This window comes from Narcine bancroftii, chromosome 4 (assembly GCF_036971445.1).
Source record: "Narcine bancroftii isolate sNarBan1 chromosome 4, sNarBan1.hap1, whole genome shotgun sequence".
NCBI classification, from domain to species: domain Eukaryota; kingdom Metazoa; phylum Chordata; class Chondrichthyes; order Torpediniformes; family Narcinidae; genus Narcine; species Narcine bancroftii.
Window position 1 is genome coordinate 244,383,660 of NC_091472.1, and position 20,599 is coordinate 244,404,258.

A 20,599-nucleotide genomic window follows, 5' to 3' on the forward strand; every position below is an offset into this window, starting at 1 on the left:
GAAACATGGATCCAACAAATGCTGGGGGAAAATAAGTGAAATGCAAAGCAAATTGAAAGAGTGTAGAATTAGATACTCCCTTCAAAAAGGAAGAAATTGAAAAGGTCCTGGGCACCCAACGGGTTCATAAATCACTAGGAGAGGGTGGATTTTCACCTGGGTTTTATAGACAATTCAAAGAATTATTAATGCCCCTTTTAATGGATGTCGTGGACCAAGCTGTGGAAACACAGACCCTCCCGGAATTATTCTCAACTGCAATTATTACAGTGTTAGCAAAAAAAGAATAGGGACCCCCTCCAAATAATTTTGTCAATAGTCCTGTTAAATGCTGATTATAAGATACTAGCAAAAGCATTAGCTAATAGGTTAGGACAATACTTACCAAAACTAATACATATGGACCAAGCAGAATTTGTTAAAGGAAGGCATTCCACAAATAGTCTAGGAAGATTATTTAATCTTGTTCAGCCTGTTCAAAACCCTGGTAGTCTTTACAAGAGGAAATGGCTGGCTAGAGTGTTTCTCCTGAAATAAGGGACACAGGAGGAACTCTGGTGACTGGGAAGAAGAGGTTATCATTTGGAAAACCCATGATGAGGCAAGTTTCTTTGGCAAGACACTGAAGTAACTGATTGGAGGAAATCAGTTTGTGTGTGTCCAACAAGCAACATATATCTCTTTGAAACCAACAAGAACCTTCCTGAGAAGTAACCATTTACCTTTAAGTACCAGAGCCTGGTAAAGATACATAAATGTTAAATTCTGTGCACAATATAAGAATTGCCTGATACTGGTGAACTTGGAGAAGTGAGAAGTGAATGATTGGACTGTTAAAGTAAAGAACTTTCCTGTACATATACACATTACATACATGTGCACTTAGAATTAGAAGGGGGTTAAGTTAATAGTAATAAGTTAAAGTTGGATCCTGTTTTTATGTTTAAAGAAAATTAAAAGCAACTTTTGTTTAAGTAATCATTTGTCTTGGTGAATTTCTATTGCTGCTGGATTTTGGGGTCCTCTGGGGTCATAACACTACAAAATAAATATAAATAAAAGTGAGATGATGCCGTTAACAAATATTGAATATGAAAGATACCAAAAAGAAGTAAATTTAAATGGAAAATGAATGGAATAAAATATTTTGGAATAGCAATTGACAATAACTTGCAAAATCTGTACAAACTAAATTATGTTCTTCTTCGGAAAATAGAAAGAGACCAACAGAAATGGAGAGACTTACCGATTACTTTGGTGGGAAGGGTTAACTGCGCCAAAATGAAAGTGATGTCAAGACTGCAATACCTTTTTCAATCGCTGCTCCTTCTATTACCTAAAAATCTTATTAAGCTACAAAACAACCATATTAGACTTTTCCTATGGAATAATAAGATACCAAGAATTGCATTGGAAAAACTGACATGCAACTACAGGCTGGGAGGACTTAGAATTCCAGATTTAAAAAAATGTTACCTAGCTGGACAGGCTAGATTTCTCGAAACCGCCTTCACGAAGTCCAGCACCTCTCTTGGGTTCAAACGGGAATGTATCCAATGAAGGAGGGGGAAGCAAAGGACTTTAGTGATTTGAAACTCCATTTATAGATAAAGAAAAAGATGGATAACCCCATTCTAATACATACGATTAGAATGTGGCAAGAAATTAATGAATGAATAAGGAAAACAAAAGAAGGGATATCAATAAAAACTCCTTTGTGTAATGATGTGTTATTGCCTTTTTATATATACACTTTTTATATATATATTTTGCACGTGTATATATACTGTATGAGTGTGTGTAATATATATAGTTATGGACCCTGGTAAATTTTATTTTTGGACCAGGGACAAGACTAAACCTATGGCAGGAGAGAGAGGATCATGCGCTGCTGTGAACAAGGGCAATAGAATATTAAATTTGTGGTAATGACTAAGGTATATTAAGGACTGTTACATTGAAGGAAATCTTATGTTCTTTGAACAATTAAAACAGATGGCCAATGGGGTCTTCTGTTTTCTTCAGCTTACTTTGTTCTTTAGAGAAATATGAGGACCAATTTTGACCTCACCTGAAATTATTGAAACTGAACAACCGGTTTGGATGGAGTATACACCCAAATTTATAACAAAAATGTACTATGCTCTCCAGAACGAAAGTACAAATCCAGGTTTGCAGAGATCAAGGGAAAGATGGGAGTCAGACTTGGGTGTGGTGATTTCAAAAAGAAGCTGATCAGATTGGTATAAGGACAGCATGACATCAATTATAAATGCAAGATATGGACTGGTTCAGTATAATTTTTACTCCAAATATATCTTGCCTCACAAAAATCACACAGATCAAAAGCCAAAATTTCAGAGATGTGTTTCAGATGTGGGACTGAGACAGGAATTTTTCTACATACCATGTGGTCGTGTGTGAAAGTGAGGCCATTTTGGCAAGAATTGCAAAAAAACAATTGACTAGGATAATGGGAATGTCCTTCACGAGTGACCCGGAGCTATATCTATTAGGTAATTTCATGGAAATTGACCAAATAGCAAATCTCATTTATAAAAATAGCACTGGTGGTAGTGAAAAATGTATTGTGATCACTTGGATGTCCAACTCCCCTCTACATATCGCACGATGGACTGCAGAAATGAACAGCTTATGGGGAAAAAAAAATCACATATAATAATCAAAGAATAAATATGACACCTGTTAAGGTAAAGTAGCCATACTTGGACCATATTGGGGCCCAGATGCAGTAATAAAAAGGAACAAAAAAAAGGGTATAAAAGTAACTATTATGCATACAAAAACATAGTTTCCCCAACTGTACTCTATATACTTAAATTATATGTAAGCTCTGATGGTGAACGGATCTGTATATTTAAATGGGGGAGGGAAGGACTGTTTTTGTTTGTTGTGTTTGTAAGAAAAAGTTTATTATATATTTACAATTTTTCTATGTATAATTTTTGGAAAAAGAACAAAAATAAAATATTCAAAAAAAAGCAGCCTCTATCCTCAAACCACACCACACAGGCCACACACTCTTCACTCTACTACCGTCAGGAAAAAGGTAGAGGAGCCGAAATTCGAGCACTCAACAGCACAAGGACAGCTTTTTCCCTGCTGCCGTCAGAATCCTGAATAATCAATGACACTGTCTGACTTTTCGTGCACCTTTTTTTAATAGTAATTTCATAAGATGGTTATAATACGAATGTTTACACTGTGATGTTGTCGCAAAACACCAAATTTTATGACTTGTTCATGACAATAAATTCTTAATTCTGATTTGGAAGATTGTCAAATAGAAACATTGACCAAAGTGAAGTCCCCCTATTTTTGACCTTTCCCACCAGTTGAATTCTGTTTTACTACTGCTCATATTACTGATGATAAAGGCTTGCAAAGGGCATTGTACTAGACAAGGTGGAAACAGTTGGCTTTTTCAGTTCAGTTCCTGCAGAACCTTAGTACTAGATGAAACTCAGTGATAATAATTGGGCCAAAATAAAGAGAGATGGTCATGGAAATATATTATTAAGTGTTGGATTTATATTTCCCATGAGCAATATTCTTTCAGTTTTGGGCATTTTTGCTCCTTTCAGTAATGCATCATTTTCAGTTTTCTTTCACAAAACTGTTGGGAAGCAGTGAAAGATACCCATGTAGTGGAGACAGCCCAGGACATCACAGGCAAACCCTACCCACCATCAAAAAGATCTACAGAGAACGCTGCTGTCGGAGAGCAGCAGTGATCATCAAGGATCCACACCACCCAGTACATGTTCTGTTCTCACTGCTACCATTAGGAAAGAGGTGTAGGTGCCACAAGACTTTCACCACCAGGTTCAAGAACAGTTGCTACCCATCCACCATCAAACTCCTCAACAACAAACTCAATCAGGGACTCATTTAAGGACTATTACTTTTGCACTGTATTGTTTTTTTTTTCTCTGTATTGCAGTCAGTTGTTTACATTTGTTTTTTGATTGTTTACTTGTGTACATTGTGTACAATTTATTTTGCTCTACAAATTAGTGGTTCTGCCTGGCCTGCTAGACGAATCTCTGGGTTGTATGTGATGTCATGCATGTACTCTTAGGAATAAATCTGAAATCTGAATTTGCTTATTGATAGAGGAGCTAAATTTTTTGATGGTGAGTGCTTTCATAAACTACCTCCTGAAAGCATGTAGCCTGCTACATGCTCATTCTCCTTGATGATACTAGGACAAGAGAATTTTCTGATCACTTACGGCTGGGAGACAGTGGCACACTGTTTGAGAGGAAGAGTTGGAGAGAAAAGTGAATAGGGCAAGGTAAAGAAGAAATAAAGAGAAGGAGGGAGTTACCTGAAACGAGGATAAACGTCATTTAATTTCATGCTTTTTTTTAACCTTTGAGGTCAGTTCGGCTCCGAATATTTTTCAGATAAATGAGGACTTATGATTTTTTTCTCATTTATCTGAAATTTTTTAAAATGTTTTGATAAGTGAGGATTTTGGAGAATCTAATTTCAGATAATCGGAGTTGTTCTGTAATTAATATACACACACACTCTTTATATATATATATATATATTTTGCACGTGTATATATACTGTTCTTTTTCTTTTCTTCTTTGGCTTGGCTTCGCGGGCGAAGATTTATGGAGGGGGTAAAAAGTCCACGTCAGCTGCAGGCTCGTTTGTGGCTGACAAGTCCGATGCGGGACAGGCAGACACGATTGCAGCGGTTGCAGGGGAAAATTGGTGGGTTGGGGTTGGGTGTTGGGTTTTTCCTCCTTTGCCTTTTGTCAGTGAGGTAGGCTCTGCGGTCTTCTTCAAAGGAGGTTGCTGCCCGCCAAACTGTGAGGTGCCAAGATGCACGGTTTGAGGCGCTATCAGCCCACTGGCGGTGGTCAATGTGGCAGGCACCAAGAGATTTCTTTAGGCAGTCCTTGTACCTTTTCTTTGGTGCACCTCTGTCACGGTGGCCAGTGGAGAGCTCGCCATATAACACGATCTTGGGAAGGCGATGGTCCTCCATTCTGGAGACGTGACCCATCCAGCGCAGCTGGATCTTCAGCAGTGTGGACTCGATGCTGTCGACCTCTGCCATCTCGAGTACTTCGACGTTAGGGATGTAAGCGCTCCAATGGATGTTGAGGATGGAGCGGAGACAACGCTGGTGGAAGCGTTCTAGGAGCCGTAGGTGGTGCCGGTAGAGGACCCATGATTCGGAGCCGAACAGGAGTGTGGGTATGACAACGGCTCTGTATACGCTTATCTTTGTGAGGTTTTTCAGTTGGTTGTTTTTCCAGACTCTTGTGTAGTCTTCCAAAGGCGCTATTTGCCTTGGCGAGTCTGTTGTCTATCTCATTGTCGATCCTTGCATCTGATGAAATGGTGCAGCCGAGATAGGTAAACTGGTTGACCGTTTTGAGTTTTGTGTGCCCGATGGAGATGTGGGGGGGCTGGTAATCATGGTGGGGAGCTGGCTGATGGAGGACCTCAGTTTTCTTCAGGCTGACTTCCAGGCCAAACATTTTGGCAGTTTCCGCAAAGCAGGACGTCAAGCGCTGAAGAGCTGGCTCTGAATGGGCAACTAAAGCGGCATCGTCTGCAAAGAGTAGTTCACGCACAAGTTTCTCTTGTGTCTTGGTGTGAGCTTGCAGGCGCCTCAGATTGAAGAGACTGCCATCCGTGCGGTACCGGATGTAAACAGCGTCTTCATTGTTGGGGTCTTTCATGGCTTGGTTCAGCATCATGCTGAAGAAGATTGAAAAGAGGGTTGGTGCCAGAACACAGCCTTGCTTCACGCCATTGTTAATGGAGAAGGGTTCAGAGAGCTCATTGCTGTATCTGACCCGACCTTGTTGGTTTTCGTGCAGTTGGATAATCATTTTGAGGAACTTTGGGGGACATCCGATGCGCTCTAGTATTTGCCAAAGCCCTTTCCTGCTCACGGTGTCGAAGGCTTTGGTGAGGTCAACAAAGGTGATGTTTTGTTCTCTGCATTTTTCTTGGAGCTGTCTGAGGGCAAAGACCATGTCAGTAGTTCCTCTGTTTGCGCGAAAGCCGCACTGTGATTCTGGGAGAATATTCTCGGCGACACTAGGTATTATTCTATATACTATTATATATATTATTATATATACACTGTATGAGTGTGTGTAATATATATATAGTTATGGACCCTGGTAAATTTTATTTTCGGACCAGGGACAAGACTAAACCTATGGCAGGAGAGAGAGGATCATGCGCTGCTGTGAAGCATTGAAGTAGCACTGGGAAAACTGACAGCTGCATGGGAAACGCTAAAGTAGAGCTGGGAGAAATGACAGCTGTCAGAAGCACAAGAGCCACGCATTGGAAACCGGTGGGCTTGTGGAGAGTGCGCCTGCTGATGTTAACCTCTCTCCACCAATCAGGGGAGCTGAAGGCATGCGCTGGGGTAGTTGAAGAGCCCAGTGTGCTGAGTTTTGAGCAGGTTGGGCAGAGGACAATCAGACGGTGGATCTGTGTGTGCGTGCTCACCCAGTAGCTTCTGCAAACAAGAGGCTGAGTTGCTTAGTCCACGGGTGCTAGTACTGCCATCCATAACTGTCAGTGTGCTCACCTAGTAGTTTCAGTGGGAGAAAGAAGACTGAGCTACTTTGTCCGCAGGTGCCAGCATCATTGTCCTGACAGCAGTTTGCACCACTCTGATACCCTGAGTTGTGTGTGTATCCATCCTAAGCTTCCCGAGTCTCCTTCCAAGAGGAGGACTTAGTGTGACAGGAGTCACTTGACGACCCAAGACAGGGTGTTTAGAGGGGAAGACTTGTGTGAAAGAAGGTCACTTGTTAACCCTAAAGTGGGATTCGGAGGCGTGAACCTTGTGTAGTGACTAGGAGATCACTGAGTGAAAATTCCCATGTGAAGAAATCAAAGCTGGTCATTGCCAAATTCAGAACTCAGGAAAATCGTAATCTACAGTGATCACAGCCATCTATCTTTACGTCCAACTAAAAGACCAATGGGCAATGAAACTAGCTGTTCCTTTTTGACTGATGGACTTGATGTGACCAACTAGAAGTTTTTATTTTAGGAATTTACTTTTGGGGCATTTTGAACTTGACTGTAATGGTGTGGGGTTCCTCCCCCCACCCCCACATACACCTTATAAATATTTGTTGATTATGTAGCTTCACCGTAAAGGCATACAATTTAAGTATACAACTAAATAATAATCTTGGCCATATAAACTAAATTATCAGCCATTAATTAAAAATTTACAAGACGACTTAGAGCACTGGAAAGACTTACCACTAACACTGATAAACTGTATTAAAATGAACATCTTCCCAAGGATACAATACCTATTTCAATCATTACCAATTCACCTAACAGAGAAATTCTTCAAGGAACTAAAGAAAATAATAAGGAAATTCTTATGGAAAGGGGGGAAACCGGCACTAGATAAATTAACAGAATGGTACAAGCAAGGAGGCTTACAACTACCAAACTTTATATAGAACAGCACAATTAAGATACCTTTCAGATTTTTATCAAACAAGGGAAAAAACAGATTAGAGCTAGATAAAATAGGGGAGATGATACCTGAACATATACTATATAAGTGGAATGAAAAATTGATGCAATGTAGGAATTCACCAGTATTGCACCATCTGCTCAATATTTGGAAGAACATTCACGAAGAAAGGAATAAAATAAATTATCAACTACCAAAATTAATATTGACACAAAATCAACTAATCCCTTTCACAATAAATAACCTTTCCTTCAGAGAATGGGAGAGAAAAGGGATCAAAAGAATAGAAAATTGATTTTCGGGAAATAAATTATTATCTTTTGAACAAATGAAGGACAAATATAATATAACTCACGATACAAGGTTTGCATACCACCAACTGAAAACCTACTTGAAGGACAAATTGGAAAACAGTCTGAGGTTACCAGAAGGAAGCAATTTTGAATATGTGATTACAGACACAATGATAATTTAAAAATTTATAACAAATGTACATCAAACTGCAAGAAAAGGAGAATGAGGAAACAAACTGTAAACCTAAACAAAAATGGGAACAAAATCAAAAGATAAAGAATAAAACATGGGAAAAGCTATGCTCCGGAACTATAAGAAATACTATAAACACGAGGTTACGCATGATACAATATAATTGGTTACACATCACACCCCAAAAGTTAAATAAATGGGATCCAACAGTATCAGTTTTCGTTGTAAAAAGGAAATGGGAACAACAATACATGCAATTTGGACATGTGAGAAAGTGAAAAAATTTTGGGAAGATCTAAACCAGATATTAAATAACATTACAAAAAGCAATATACCAAAAAACCCAGAGATCTTCCTTCTAAGTAATATAAGAAATAAAGAATTTGGATGGAGCACAAAAAAGATTTATTATGATAGCCCTAGCTGTAGCAAAAAAATGTATTATGTCAACCTGGAAATTAGAAGACAACTTGAGAATACAACAATGGTATATAGAAATAAATAAATGTATTCCATTAGAAAAAATAACAATTTAAGAAATAACATTACAATATTCGAACAAATATGGGAACCATACATGAAACACAATAGAGAAATCCTACCATGGACCTCCACCACCTAAAATGACAGAAGGAGAAGACAACAAATGTACATCAAACTGCAAGAAAAGGAGAATGAGGAAACAAACTGTAAACCTAAACAAAAATGGGAACAAGATCAAAAGATAAAGAAGTATATAAAAGTAAAAGACAAAAATTTCTTGTTTATTTTTATTAAATGACGACATTGTTTAACGGGTTTAATGTATCTTAGATTGAACTTTGAATAAATGGGAAGGGGGGAGAAGGAGGGAGGGAAGGGAGGGGGAAAAAGAGGAGAAAATGACACTATATATTCAAGAGAAAAATGTCTATGTATTTTGGTCAATATGGTTTATAGTGTGAAAAATAAAAAAATTTTTAAAATTTATCAATTTTTCTTATTGAGAGCTTTTTGGAATTATGATCCAGTTTTTGACAGAAAACAAGATCTGAACAATTTTTTTTAAAGTGACCCATGAATCATGCATGTCTGAACCATTTCAGTTAAATTCAAACAAATTTGAAGATATGTTGAAAGAAGAATTTTATGTTAAATGCAGAAAGGCCTTGTCATTGTTTGCTACTGGTAAAGATGCAACTCAGCTTCGACATGCAGAAGTAATATCTTTCTTAAAGCAGAAAAGAAGTCTTTTGAGAATTTCTGATTGTTAAATGTGCTGTTTTATTTCATTAAAAGCAAAGACATTGATTGACAGTTGATCAAATACAGATGTAATTTGGCAAATGAATTTGTCATAGCCCCTCCCATTGCCCTGTTCCGAGGGAGACTTTTAATCTTGATGTCTTAAAGGGATTGTTAACTTCATTTTCATATTTTATTGTGGCCATATCACCCAGCCCATCCATCTATAGATGTTTTTTTTAGACAGCAATGTTGGCAAAATGTGTGAAAATTTTAACAACTTAACATAATTAATCACCTTGTGGTCATTTACACTGTATCCCTTAAGTTCCTATGCACATTAGTCCCGGTGCACTTACATGGAGCAATGTGGCCATAGTCATCAGCTGGACGAATAATTCATGAAGTGAGTTTTGCTGTGCAATTTAAACTGCAGGCTTCTCCCAAAAAGTAGTAGATGTCCTGCAGGATAAATCACGGTGCAGGAATTGCCTAAAAATTCCTGCAATTTCCTTTTTAAACTGCCCATGTAATGGCAAATTTCGTTGATTGTGCCATTACATTGTCTGCAGTCTAAAAGTCTCCCTGTATTATTCTTGGAGCTAATGTGCTTGAAACCTAAATCAACTTGAGCTTACTGGCACCAGATGATTGAACTTTTCAATTCTTCTATCGAAAATTACATGCATTCGTGTTTGGAAATTAAATTGATTTTACGAAAGTTACTCATCTTGATACAGTTCAAGAAGTATTAAAAGGTGAAGATTGATTGCCTCAACTTTTTTATTTTTCAAATCAATTTCTGTTTTCCCCTAAAGATTTTAGGGCACCAAAATGCTTGTGCAGTATATATGTGTATATATACAGTAAAATGCTGTTAATCTGGAATTCAAGCAACCAGCAGTCTCAAGCAAGCAGCCAAAAAAGAGGAAATAAATAAATAAAAGTATAGTAAATAAGAATTAAAAAAATTAAGAGTAAATGTTCCCTGAAGTAACATAAACCTTTGGTGAAGATGGGAGCAAATATTCAGCAAGTGGAGTGCCTTGGTTATCCTTTGCTCGTAGCAGCAGTTTGAATAAAATGGCATCGTCCAGGATGAAGAGGTGGTTGATATTGCTTACTGTTGGCTGCCTGCTTCATAAGTCTTTAACTTTATTGTATGTTATAAAATGTAAAGTAAGTGTTTGTGATAGTACAGATTCTATCACCAATGTGGAAATGTACAGATGGTAGTGTAGGATGACTGTGATTGGCTGAGAGTGTAGCCACACCTACTGGCAGGTCTTAAAGGATTACTCCTAGCCAGACCAGGTCATTCTGGACTGGTCGACCTACTTGTGATATGCTCCAGTCTTTTAGTTAATAAAAGCCTTGGTTTGGATCAACAAGTCTTTGGTTCTTTCGACGCGCACTACAATTTTATTAACTAAAATAACTTTGAAGGGATGGAGCGTATGCTACGGCTAGAACGCCTCAACATCGACCCACAGTCATCTACAGCCTCGAATGACTTTAAACACTGGGTGAGATGCTTCAAAACATACTTAAAGCTCTCTAATCCTGCCGTGATAGAGGACAACCATCGACTACTAATATTGATGACTATGGTGTCCCCAGGAGTCTACTAGAGTGTCCAGGATGCAACCACTTACGCTGCAGCCATGAAGGTGCTGAAAGGCCTTTACGAGCGACCGGTGAACAGAGTCTATGCTCGGTACAAACTTGCTACAAGGAGGCAACAGCCCGGTGAGTCCTGTAAAGCTTATATTCAGGCACTAAGGGCAATGGGCAGGGACTGTGCCTGCTTAGACAGAACTGCTACAGAGACCAGCACCACCCCACCACCTCAGGCCAGACCGTCCACAATGCTGTTGGGGAATTGAGCGAAGCAATGGCCGCACCTTACGGGCCTGCCGGCGACCCCAATCTCGGCGCCATGGCGGTCACGCCGGGTGGTCAGGCCCCCGACCAGTACACCCCCTAACCTCCATCCACCCGGGGGTCGGTTCTCAAAGAAGGGATGAGTGTGATAGTACAGATTCTATCACCAATGTGTATATGTACAGATGGTAGTGTAGGATGACTGTGATTGGCTGAGAGTGCAGCCACACCTACTGGCAGGTCTTAAAGGATTGCTCCTAGCCAGACCAGGTCATTCTGGACTGGTCGACCTATTTGTGATATACTCTAGTCTTTTAGTTAATAAAAACCTTGGTTTGGATCAACAAGTCTTTGGTTCTTTCAATGCACACTACAGCGTTTAACTTTAAACCTGGGGGAGAGTGTTGTAATTATCTATGTTACTGTTCGTCTTTTGGGCAGCTCCATGGAGATGCAGCAACAGTGAAATGTATTAAAAGAATGTGACTGAAAATAAATTAAAATTCTTTAAGGTTTATATTTTCATGCGTGAATTTTGTTCACTATAAGCACCATATATAGTATTTTTGTCTTTTAAGCTGTTTTTTCTTTATACATGTTAGGCATTGTAAGAGTGAGTCACAGGCAAATGAAAAATTTGTATATCTGACATCTACCAATCCCCGTAGATGACTGATACCTTGGGTTTTACTATAATTTCTTTGAAAATTTTAAAGGACACCACTTAGAGTATTAGAAATCATTTTCAAAAATTTGGAGCTGGGCAATAATTGCCTTTACTTTCCCGATTCATGTTAAATTATGATTTTTTAATTATTTCTATCATTGCAATTTCTTAAGTTTAATGTTATAATATTTTGTTTTTATCTTTTCAGGCAGAGAAGTTAAATTATAAAGATAAAAAACTGAATATTGGTCCTGCAATAAGAAAACAGCAAGTGGGGATACCACGTATGTGTATATAACATAGGTGATAGTTCATAGAAATATGTTTCATAACAGCAATAATGAAAAGCATCAATTTTTTTAAAATTAAGTTTTAATAAAGTTTAAAGAAACACCATAGCTTCATAGTTAGCCTTTTGTACTTTAATTAGTTAGATTTCATGTGAAAACCATAAATCAGCTTATTGTCTGAATAGCTACAGGTAGCTATTTTTAAACACTACAAATATTTTCAATCTTATTACTCTATAATTTTTTTTACAATCTGTCAATATTGCCTATATTCCCATTTTATAAGCACAGAGTACCTTTGGAATGAAGTGAGAGATCGTCTGAGACCAGCAATTTAAAAAATATAAAGAACCAAAAGCACCTAAAAGATATTCAGAGTATATCTTTTCTCAGACGTTATTTACAAATTGAAAATGGGCTTGAAACTGAATTGGAAAATACCGCAAAGCACACTGAATTCATGACCACTGGAAAAAGAAAGAAAAGAAGTCAACAGGATTTTTATTTTTATTTAATATGCCCCTATAATGTTGACTTGTTCTCTCCTCAGAAACTGAGTTTTTGAATGTTTCTGCAGCCTTCTGTTGATGCTTTGTCTTTCCGGTTTCTGGGAGTACTCTCTTGAACACTGTTACTTTGTTCCTTTAATTTCTTTCTGGTCAAAATATATGTGGTATGGGTTTAATGCTTTTGTAAGAAGACTCTAAGTAGGTTATTTAAACATTATTACATCAATACATCAAGGCAAACAAAATAGTTTCTCTTGCAATTCTTCAACTCTCATAAATGTAGAATTTTATTAATTCTGCCATTATCTCAAAAGGATGTCTTTGAATATTTGGATATTATTCTAAATTCTTACAGATGACAAATTATCCCTTGCTTAATTTTCTGTAGATTATATACTGTACTAACCTTTATATACATTTTTCTTTTCAGTTTGTTCACAATATTTTTACTGTTGAATAGGAACGAGTTTAATGCCAGCAGCTGGGACAATGTACTTAACGACTTCAACAGGATATCCATATACATACCACAATGGAGTGGCTTATTTCCATAGCCCAGAAATTGCTTCTGTTCCACAACCTTGGCCTGTGAGTAAATGCATATGAATATGTAATTATTAATTTTACTAGAACCAGAATTGACCGACTATTAAAGAAAAGTGAGGGAGAAAATTTTTTTAATTTTTTTTTTCATTTGCATCAATACATACATTATATTTCATCATCATGTAATCAAAATTATACATTTTTTTTTCTTTTTAATCCCCCTCCCTCCCCAAAAAAAGAAAAATAAGAGAGAAAAAAGAAAAAAACACCTGAATTTATTTATCATTCACTATTCATATATTTTTTAACATATTATTCTATCCTCTACAGATTTTTTGGGAGGAGTGGGTGTTGTGGACAGTGTGGATGGACTCGAACTAATGAAATCCATATAATTAGGTTTCCAAGTTATAAAAATTCTCAGGTTGATTCTTTAAATTATAAGTAACCTTTTCCAATGGTAAACAATTTTGAATTTCCATATGAAATCTATCCAACCATATAAAATTATCTGACTTCCATGTTACTGCCATACATTTCCATGCCACTCCTATTGCTAAATTTAAATTTTTTTTGTTGCTATTTCTCTAATTTCAATTTAGTATCAGTGTTGTATAAATCACAAAGCAAAAATATTCTGGAATCTTTTGGTATCTGTATCTTCATAATTTGTCTCAATAATATACTCCAGTCTTCCCAACATTTTCCCTCTTTTTTTCTCAAGACCAACTGCATATAATAAGGTTCCTCTTTCTTTGTTACATCTGAAACATTTGTCAGAACAATTTGAATTGTCCATGTAATTTATACGGAGTGTAGTATAATTGGTGTAAATAATTATATTGTACCATTTGATATCTAACATTAATTGTATTAATTACACTCTCCTGGCACAATCTTCACCAGGTCTTATCATGAATTTGTATATTTAAATCTTTTAGAAAGTGAGAGAGAAAATTGATTGAGAGAAAGAAAACTAGCAATATCAAAACCAATATCAAGGGCTCTATGAATATATAAAAAAGGAGAGTAGCTAGTGTAACACCCTTAGAGGACGACACTGAGAATTACGGTAATAACAGGAAACAAGAAAATGGCATCTAAATCACTACCGGGCAGCAGTGTTCATGGTGAATACATTGCTCTCCGACTTGCAATCTATTTGATTTCGTCCATTTGCACATATGACCAATTTTTTTTTAAATAATATAAAATGTATGCAGTTTATGATGTATTTGACAAACTATGTAAGAGCCAAAATGTGCATACCTACTTTGTTAGCCGGAGTACATAGGTTGGACGCTGCTCTCTTTATTCCTGTGCATATGTGCGAGTCTTCGGTCGGCGCCTGTGCAGTGGGTTCACGAATTGGAGTTCGGTTGGCACATGCACAAGTTACAGGAGCGAATTCAATATTGACGGGATACTTAACTCTGACCTGTAGGAGGGGGAAAAATGTAAGGTATTCAGATTTGTCAGTGACAGAAAATAAATGGCAGGTTGTGTTGCAATGAGGATATTTGGGCTGTGCATAAAAACAGGATATAGTTGTTAAAAAAAACTTGACAAATAGAGTTTAATGGAAGAAACTGTGAAGTTATGCATTGGATAAAAGGAATCTGAAGAAAGATTGCATGGGAGCGAAATGCAGAGGGATGCAGTTGGAGGCAGACCAACAGAGATTCACTAAAGTGATAATTAGGATGAGAGTATTGTTGATCACAAGCAGCAAAATAAATTAGATCTATATTCATGAATTTTCAAAGAATGTGAGGCGATTTTAATGAAATTAAAAGATCATAAGGAGGAAAGAGATTACCACTGGGGGAGAACATCAGTTGATGGATTATTGTAATAAGATAAAGGGACAGTCACTTAAAGCATGGTTGTGTCAGAACTACTTGCTCAGATGGAGCTGAAACTGGAATTACAGTACAACTGTGATTATCCTAAATTGGATTCTCCACAATCTTCATTTATCAAAAAAATTTTTGGAGCTAAACTGACCTGACCCAACATGAAATTAGAACAATTGTTTTCGTTTCAGGTAACTTCCTCCCCTTCTCTCTTTTCATTTCTTCTTTACCTTACCCTATTGACTTTTCTCTTCAACTCTCCCTCTCAAACTGCGTGACACTGTCTCCCAGCCACAAGCGGTCGGAAGATTCCCTTGTCCTGGTGTCATCAAGGAGAGCGGGCTTCTGGCAGGGACAGGGACATCGGGCTCCCAGCAGGAGCGGGTCCTCGGTGGGGAGGTGTAGGTGATTGGCGGCGCCCTGCATTTTTTTTGGTGAAAATTAAACATTATTTTAATACCTTCCCTTGTTGCACAAGTGATTTGCTGTTACTACTGGGCTATTTTTAAAAAGATGACCAGTTATCCAAGTAAAATATTTATCAGTCATAGGCCCAGTCCCAACCATTTCAGATAATCGGAGTTGTACTGTATCTACTCCAGATAGCGATCATTGGAAGCATTTAAAAAGAGTGAATCAGAGAAATACACAAGTATTCCACGCGAGGCAGATTCACATAGACTTCCTCCACCCTTGACTACTGTATTTAGTGCTTTTGATGTGGCTGCTACATCACTGAGACCAAATGCAGATTGCAGAACACCTGCTCTCTGCCGTCTCGCACCAGCCTGAATTCTCAGTTGCCATATATTATAAATTCTCTTCCCATTCCCACACAGACCTCATTTGCCAGAGTGAGGCCAAATTCAAACTCAAAGAACAGCATATCATATTGAAACTGGGTAGTCTAGGTTCCAATGCCAGGTACATTGAGTTATTCAATTTCAAGTAATCCTCCCCATGATCCATTTCTATTACTTATATTTATCCTTTACCTATTCCCATTGTCCTGGCCCATTCATTGTATGCTTTTCACTCACATTTCCCCTCCATGGTCTCCACCCCTTCTCTCCTGCCACTCTCACTCCCACCTATCTAGCATCATTTTACCTCTTGTACCACCCCAACCCTTTCCTATTGCTTTTTATGTTTGCTATCTCCCCATTAGGACAGGCTGGGGAATAACTTCTTGCCGCAGGCTGTGACAGTGATGAACAGTATCCTATAACTGTGACAATCATCCTAAATATTTATATTTACCTTATTTTGATTATTTTATGTGATACGAATGTACTATGCATTGTCCATTTTTGTGCATGCTTCATGGTCTGGGGAGATGCTGTTAGGTCAGATTGTATATATACAGTCAGGTGAATTTGAACTTGAACTTTAGTTGTAAGAAGGTCCCAACCCCAAAAGTTTACCTTTTTTTTTCCATGGATGCAACCTGACCTGTTGAGTCCCTCCAGCTTTTCAATATTTCCTCAAGATTACAATATCTACAGTTTCTTGGTTTGCATAATGGGAAGAATCTACTCAGCTATTTAATACAGCCATTATTATAGGGCTTTGGTGAGAGCATACCCTTCAGTACTGTTGAGGTTTTGATCTCCTTATCTGGACATTCTTGCTAAGGAGGGAATGTAGTAAAGTTATCCTAAGGCAGGGATAACATATGAAAACAGATTAAGTTTATTGAACCTCTTCCACAAGAATTCAGAACCATAATCTTATAGAAACTTTAAAAATTCCAACAGGATTGAACAAACAAGTTTCAGGAAAGATGTTCCCAGTGGCAAGGGAATAATTCCTAGCATAATTCATGATGAGAAGACATTTCTTCCAGATTGACAAATTTTTGCCCTGGAAACTGAATGAAAATCAAATCACTAAAAAGGGAGTTGGATGTAGCACTGATCGTGAAAAATGTAGAAAAGGCAGGAATAGGAATTTGAAAATGGATGATCAGCCGTAATCACGTAGAATGGTAGAGCAAGCTCAAATGTTCTTGTTTTCTCTGGTTTTCTTTCATTAGGGCCCAGTGTCCAATTCCGGGCTGATATTTTGATGAAGGAGTACAGAATAAATGTCTGTTTCTCTTCTCGGGAATCATGTCTTTTGTCTGGACACAATTTTTTAATTTTTTTTTGCAAGAATAGCATTTGCACCAAGCCTCAGATCTAGTTTGCGTTGAGAATTCCTCTCATTGTTCCTGTAGTTCCATTTAACTGCTGTCAATAAGATGGTCCTGTCCCACCTAGCACTGAATACCAAACTACCTGGATCTCCTATATAATATTTCTTACCTACCACCCACTTTCCATCTGCACCAAGAATGATTCAAATAGATCCACTGCTAAGAGAGCTGCTCCAGTTTGCCATCCAGCCTGGACTTCCAGTTGGTGCAGATAGGACCTGCCAGTAAGAAGCTACCTCTGCTCTTTCTCTTTACTGTAAATATTGAGATTGTGGTGGCCCGCAATTGCGGAGATGAGGCCAGCACATCACACGGCAGCAGACGCGGACAGAGATCGCTAAAGTAACTCCCAGGACAACAAACCAGCAGGGGTAGAAGCTGGGACAGCATCAGACCAACAGCCCTAAAATGGCATTGGTCAGGCTGTCCAGCTAACTCAGCAGAAACAGGCTGGGGTAGAATGGCATTCATATGCATGGATGTTCCTGCCCACTATTGTTATATGGATGACTCAAGTCAAATCAGCAAAAACGGCGGGAACTTGAACAGTATAAAAGCAATCTTTCCAGCCCTAATAAAGGAATGAGCTTAACCTGCCACACTGTGTGTGTGTTTCTTTGAGGCAGTTGGCTAATTGGTGACCCCGACGGTTTAGAAGGAATCTAAACCTAACAATGAAGAATGAAGCAGCAGTCAGTGCAGTTGGCCTGAAGCTCCTAACCTTCTTGTCAGTTCGACCAGGCGAAGGATCAGTTCCAGATTCAGGGCATCACAGCAAAGACCACCTGGTACTACCATGTGGTCAATGCCCTAGATACGCAGACTGCAGTCAGAGTGGCCAACTTTATCCAGAGGCCACCATCGGAAGGCACTTACACTGCCTTCAAAGAGCTATTAACCGAGACGTTCGGACTCTTGTGGCGAGAGCGAGGAATATGTTAGTTCCATCTGGATAGGCTTGGAGACAGATCCCTATCGGCATTCATCAAAGAGATGCTGGCCCTCCTGGGAGATGAGCATCCCGGCATCATGTTCGAGCAGGCGTTCCTGGAACAGATGCCTGAAGACATCTAACTGCTCCTGGCGGATGCGGATTTCACCGACCCTGGAAAGTCCAGCACGGGCAGGCATTCTGTGGAAACAGAAACAGAAGTGCTCGGCTATGGTGGGGTTTGTAAAGAAGTCCTGTCATCAGACCAGAGCAGTCCCAAGCAAGGAACAGTAGTCGAGAGGCAGGAGCGAGTCCAGCGACAGATGGTGCTTCTACCACCGGAGATGGGGCACCGAGGCCCACCAATGTCAGTCCCCTTGCAAGTTCCAGGGACACGACAAGGCCAGCTGTCACTGATGGCTATGACGGCTGGCCACCAAGAGAGCCTCCTGTACGTCTGGGACCACCTGTCTGGAAGACGCTTCCTGGCGGATACAGGAGCCGAGGTCAGCATGATACCCTCGATGGAGTTGGACACTAGGCACAGGCTAGCAGGACCCATGTTGAGGGCTGCCCACAACAACAGTGTACGGACCTATGGCACTCGTAGGGCCGAGCTGCAGTTTGAGGGCAGTTTGTGGAACATCTCATGGGAGTTCAAGCTGGCCGCAGTGGAACAACCACTCCTCGGAGCAGATTTCCTGCAAGCCCACAGCCTCCTAGTGGACTTTAAGGGTAAGCAACTCATCCACACCGAGATCTACCAGACCATCGCACTGAGGGGCGCTAGGTTTCTGGCAATGCACCTGGACTCCATCCACAGCTCAGAGGATGAGTTCTCCAAGGTGCTAGAGAGATTCCCGGCAATCCTTTCCCCTCAGTTCACAGCGGAGATGCTAGATATGCCATCAGACATCACATCTAAATCAAGGGCCCACCTCTCCACGCAAGGGCAAGACAACTTTCCCTGGAGAAGCTTCGACTGGCCAAGGAGGAGTTCTGCAAGCTCGAGAAGTTGGGTGTTGTTCGACAGTCAGACAGCCCATGGGCCTCGCCCCTGCACGTTGCCTAAAGCAACTGGGGGCTGGAGACCATGTGGCGACTATCGCCGGCTCAACGAAGCCACCACCCCGGAACATTACCCTGTGCCACACATCCAGGATTTTTCAACAAACCTGCACGGGGCAACAATATTCTCAAAAGTGGGTCTCGTGCGAGAATATCACCAGATCGCGGTGCATCCTGATGACATCCCTAAGAGGGCCATCATCACTCCATTTGGCCTGTGCGAGTTCCTGAGGATGTCATTCAGGCTCAAAAATGCGGCACAGACATTCCAGCGATTGATGGACGCAGTGGGCCAAGACCTGGATGGCACTTTTATCTACCTCAACAATATCCTCATGGCAAGTAGAATACGACAGGAACACCTTCAGCACCTCCAAAATTTCCAGTCGCCTCCAGGAGTTCAGCCTCACCATCAACCTGGCCAAATGCCAGTTTGGCCTGAACACCATCGACTTCCTGGGCCATAGGATTAGAAAGGATGGGGCCACACCACTGCCCGACAAGGTAGAGGCCATCCGCAGCTTTCCGGTCCAGTACAACCAAAGGTCTGCCGGAGTTTGTGGGGATGATAAACTTTTATCACAGGCTTATATCAGCAGCTGCTTGAGTGATGCACCTTCTGTTCATCCTGATATCCGGCAAGGAGAAGGACCTGACCTGGGATGACGAATCTGCACTTCCATTTGTGGAAACCAAAGAAGCCCTGGTCAAAGCTGCACTCCTGACCCACCCCAGACTAGATGCACCCATGGCCCTCATAGTTGATGCCTCAGGAACAGCAAATGGTGGAGTCCTGGATCAGCAGATAGAAGGAAGTTGGTACCCACTAGCTTTCTTCAGCAAACATCTGTGGCCCCCTGAAGTAAAATACAGTGCTTTCGATAGAGAGCTGCTGGCGCTGTACTTAGTCATCTGCCACTTACGGTATTTTTCTTGAGGGAACGCTTTCACGGACCACAAACCACTGACTTTCGCCCTGGCTAAAATCTCCGATTCCTGGTCAGCCCGCCAACAGAGACATTTATCTTACATCTCGGAGTACACCACCGACGTCAAATACATCTCTGGCAAAGACAACATGGTCGCGGACGCCTTGTCAAGACACAGCATCCACTCCCTGGTCAACGGTCTGGACTTCACAGCACTGGCTGAGGCACAGCAGCAGGATGACGAGATCCCGCATTTCAGGATCCCCGTCACAGGCCTTCGACTTCAGAATGTTCCAGTCGGCACAGATACTACCACCCTCCTGTGCAACATGGCCACCGGGCAGGTTCGACCTATTATCCCAACAGCATGGAGGTGACGAGTTTTTGACTCCCATCCACAGGCTGGCATGCCCATCCATCAGGACTACGGTCCGGCTGGTGGCCAGAAAGTATGTGTGGCATGGATTGCAGAAACAAGTCTGGGGGTGGACCAAGGCAT

General features: G+C 40.1%; 1 protein-coding gene across 13 annotated transcripts in view; it reads left to right on the top strand.

Moving 5' to 3' along the window:
• The window catches only part of rftn2 (raftlin family member 2), a 186,283-nt gene that overhangs the window by 32,985 nt on the left and 132,699 nt on the right, over positions 1–20,599 (top strand). For all 13 annotated transcript variants that reach the window (XR_011356518.1, XM_069934549.1, XM_069934546.1 and 10 more), the window contains exons 5-6: positions 11,983–12,058; positions 13,034–13,161. Coding sequence is in view for 12 of the 13 variants with exons in the window: in XM_069934549.1 (XP_069790650.1) it covers positions 11,983–12,058; positions 13,034–13,161 (204 nt within the window). In the remaining variant the exon portion in view is untranslated. The remainder of the gene's footprint in view (positions 1–11,982; positions 12,059–13,033; positions 13,162–20,599) is intronic.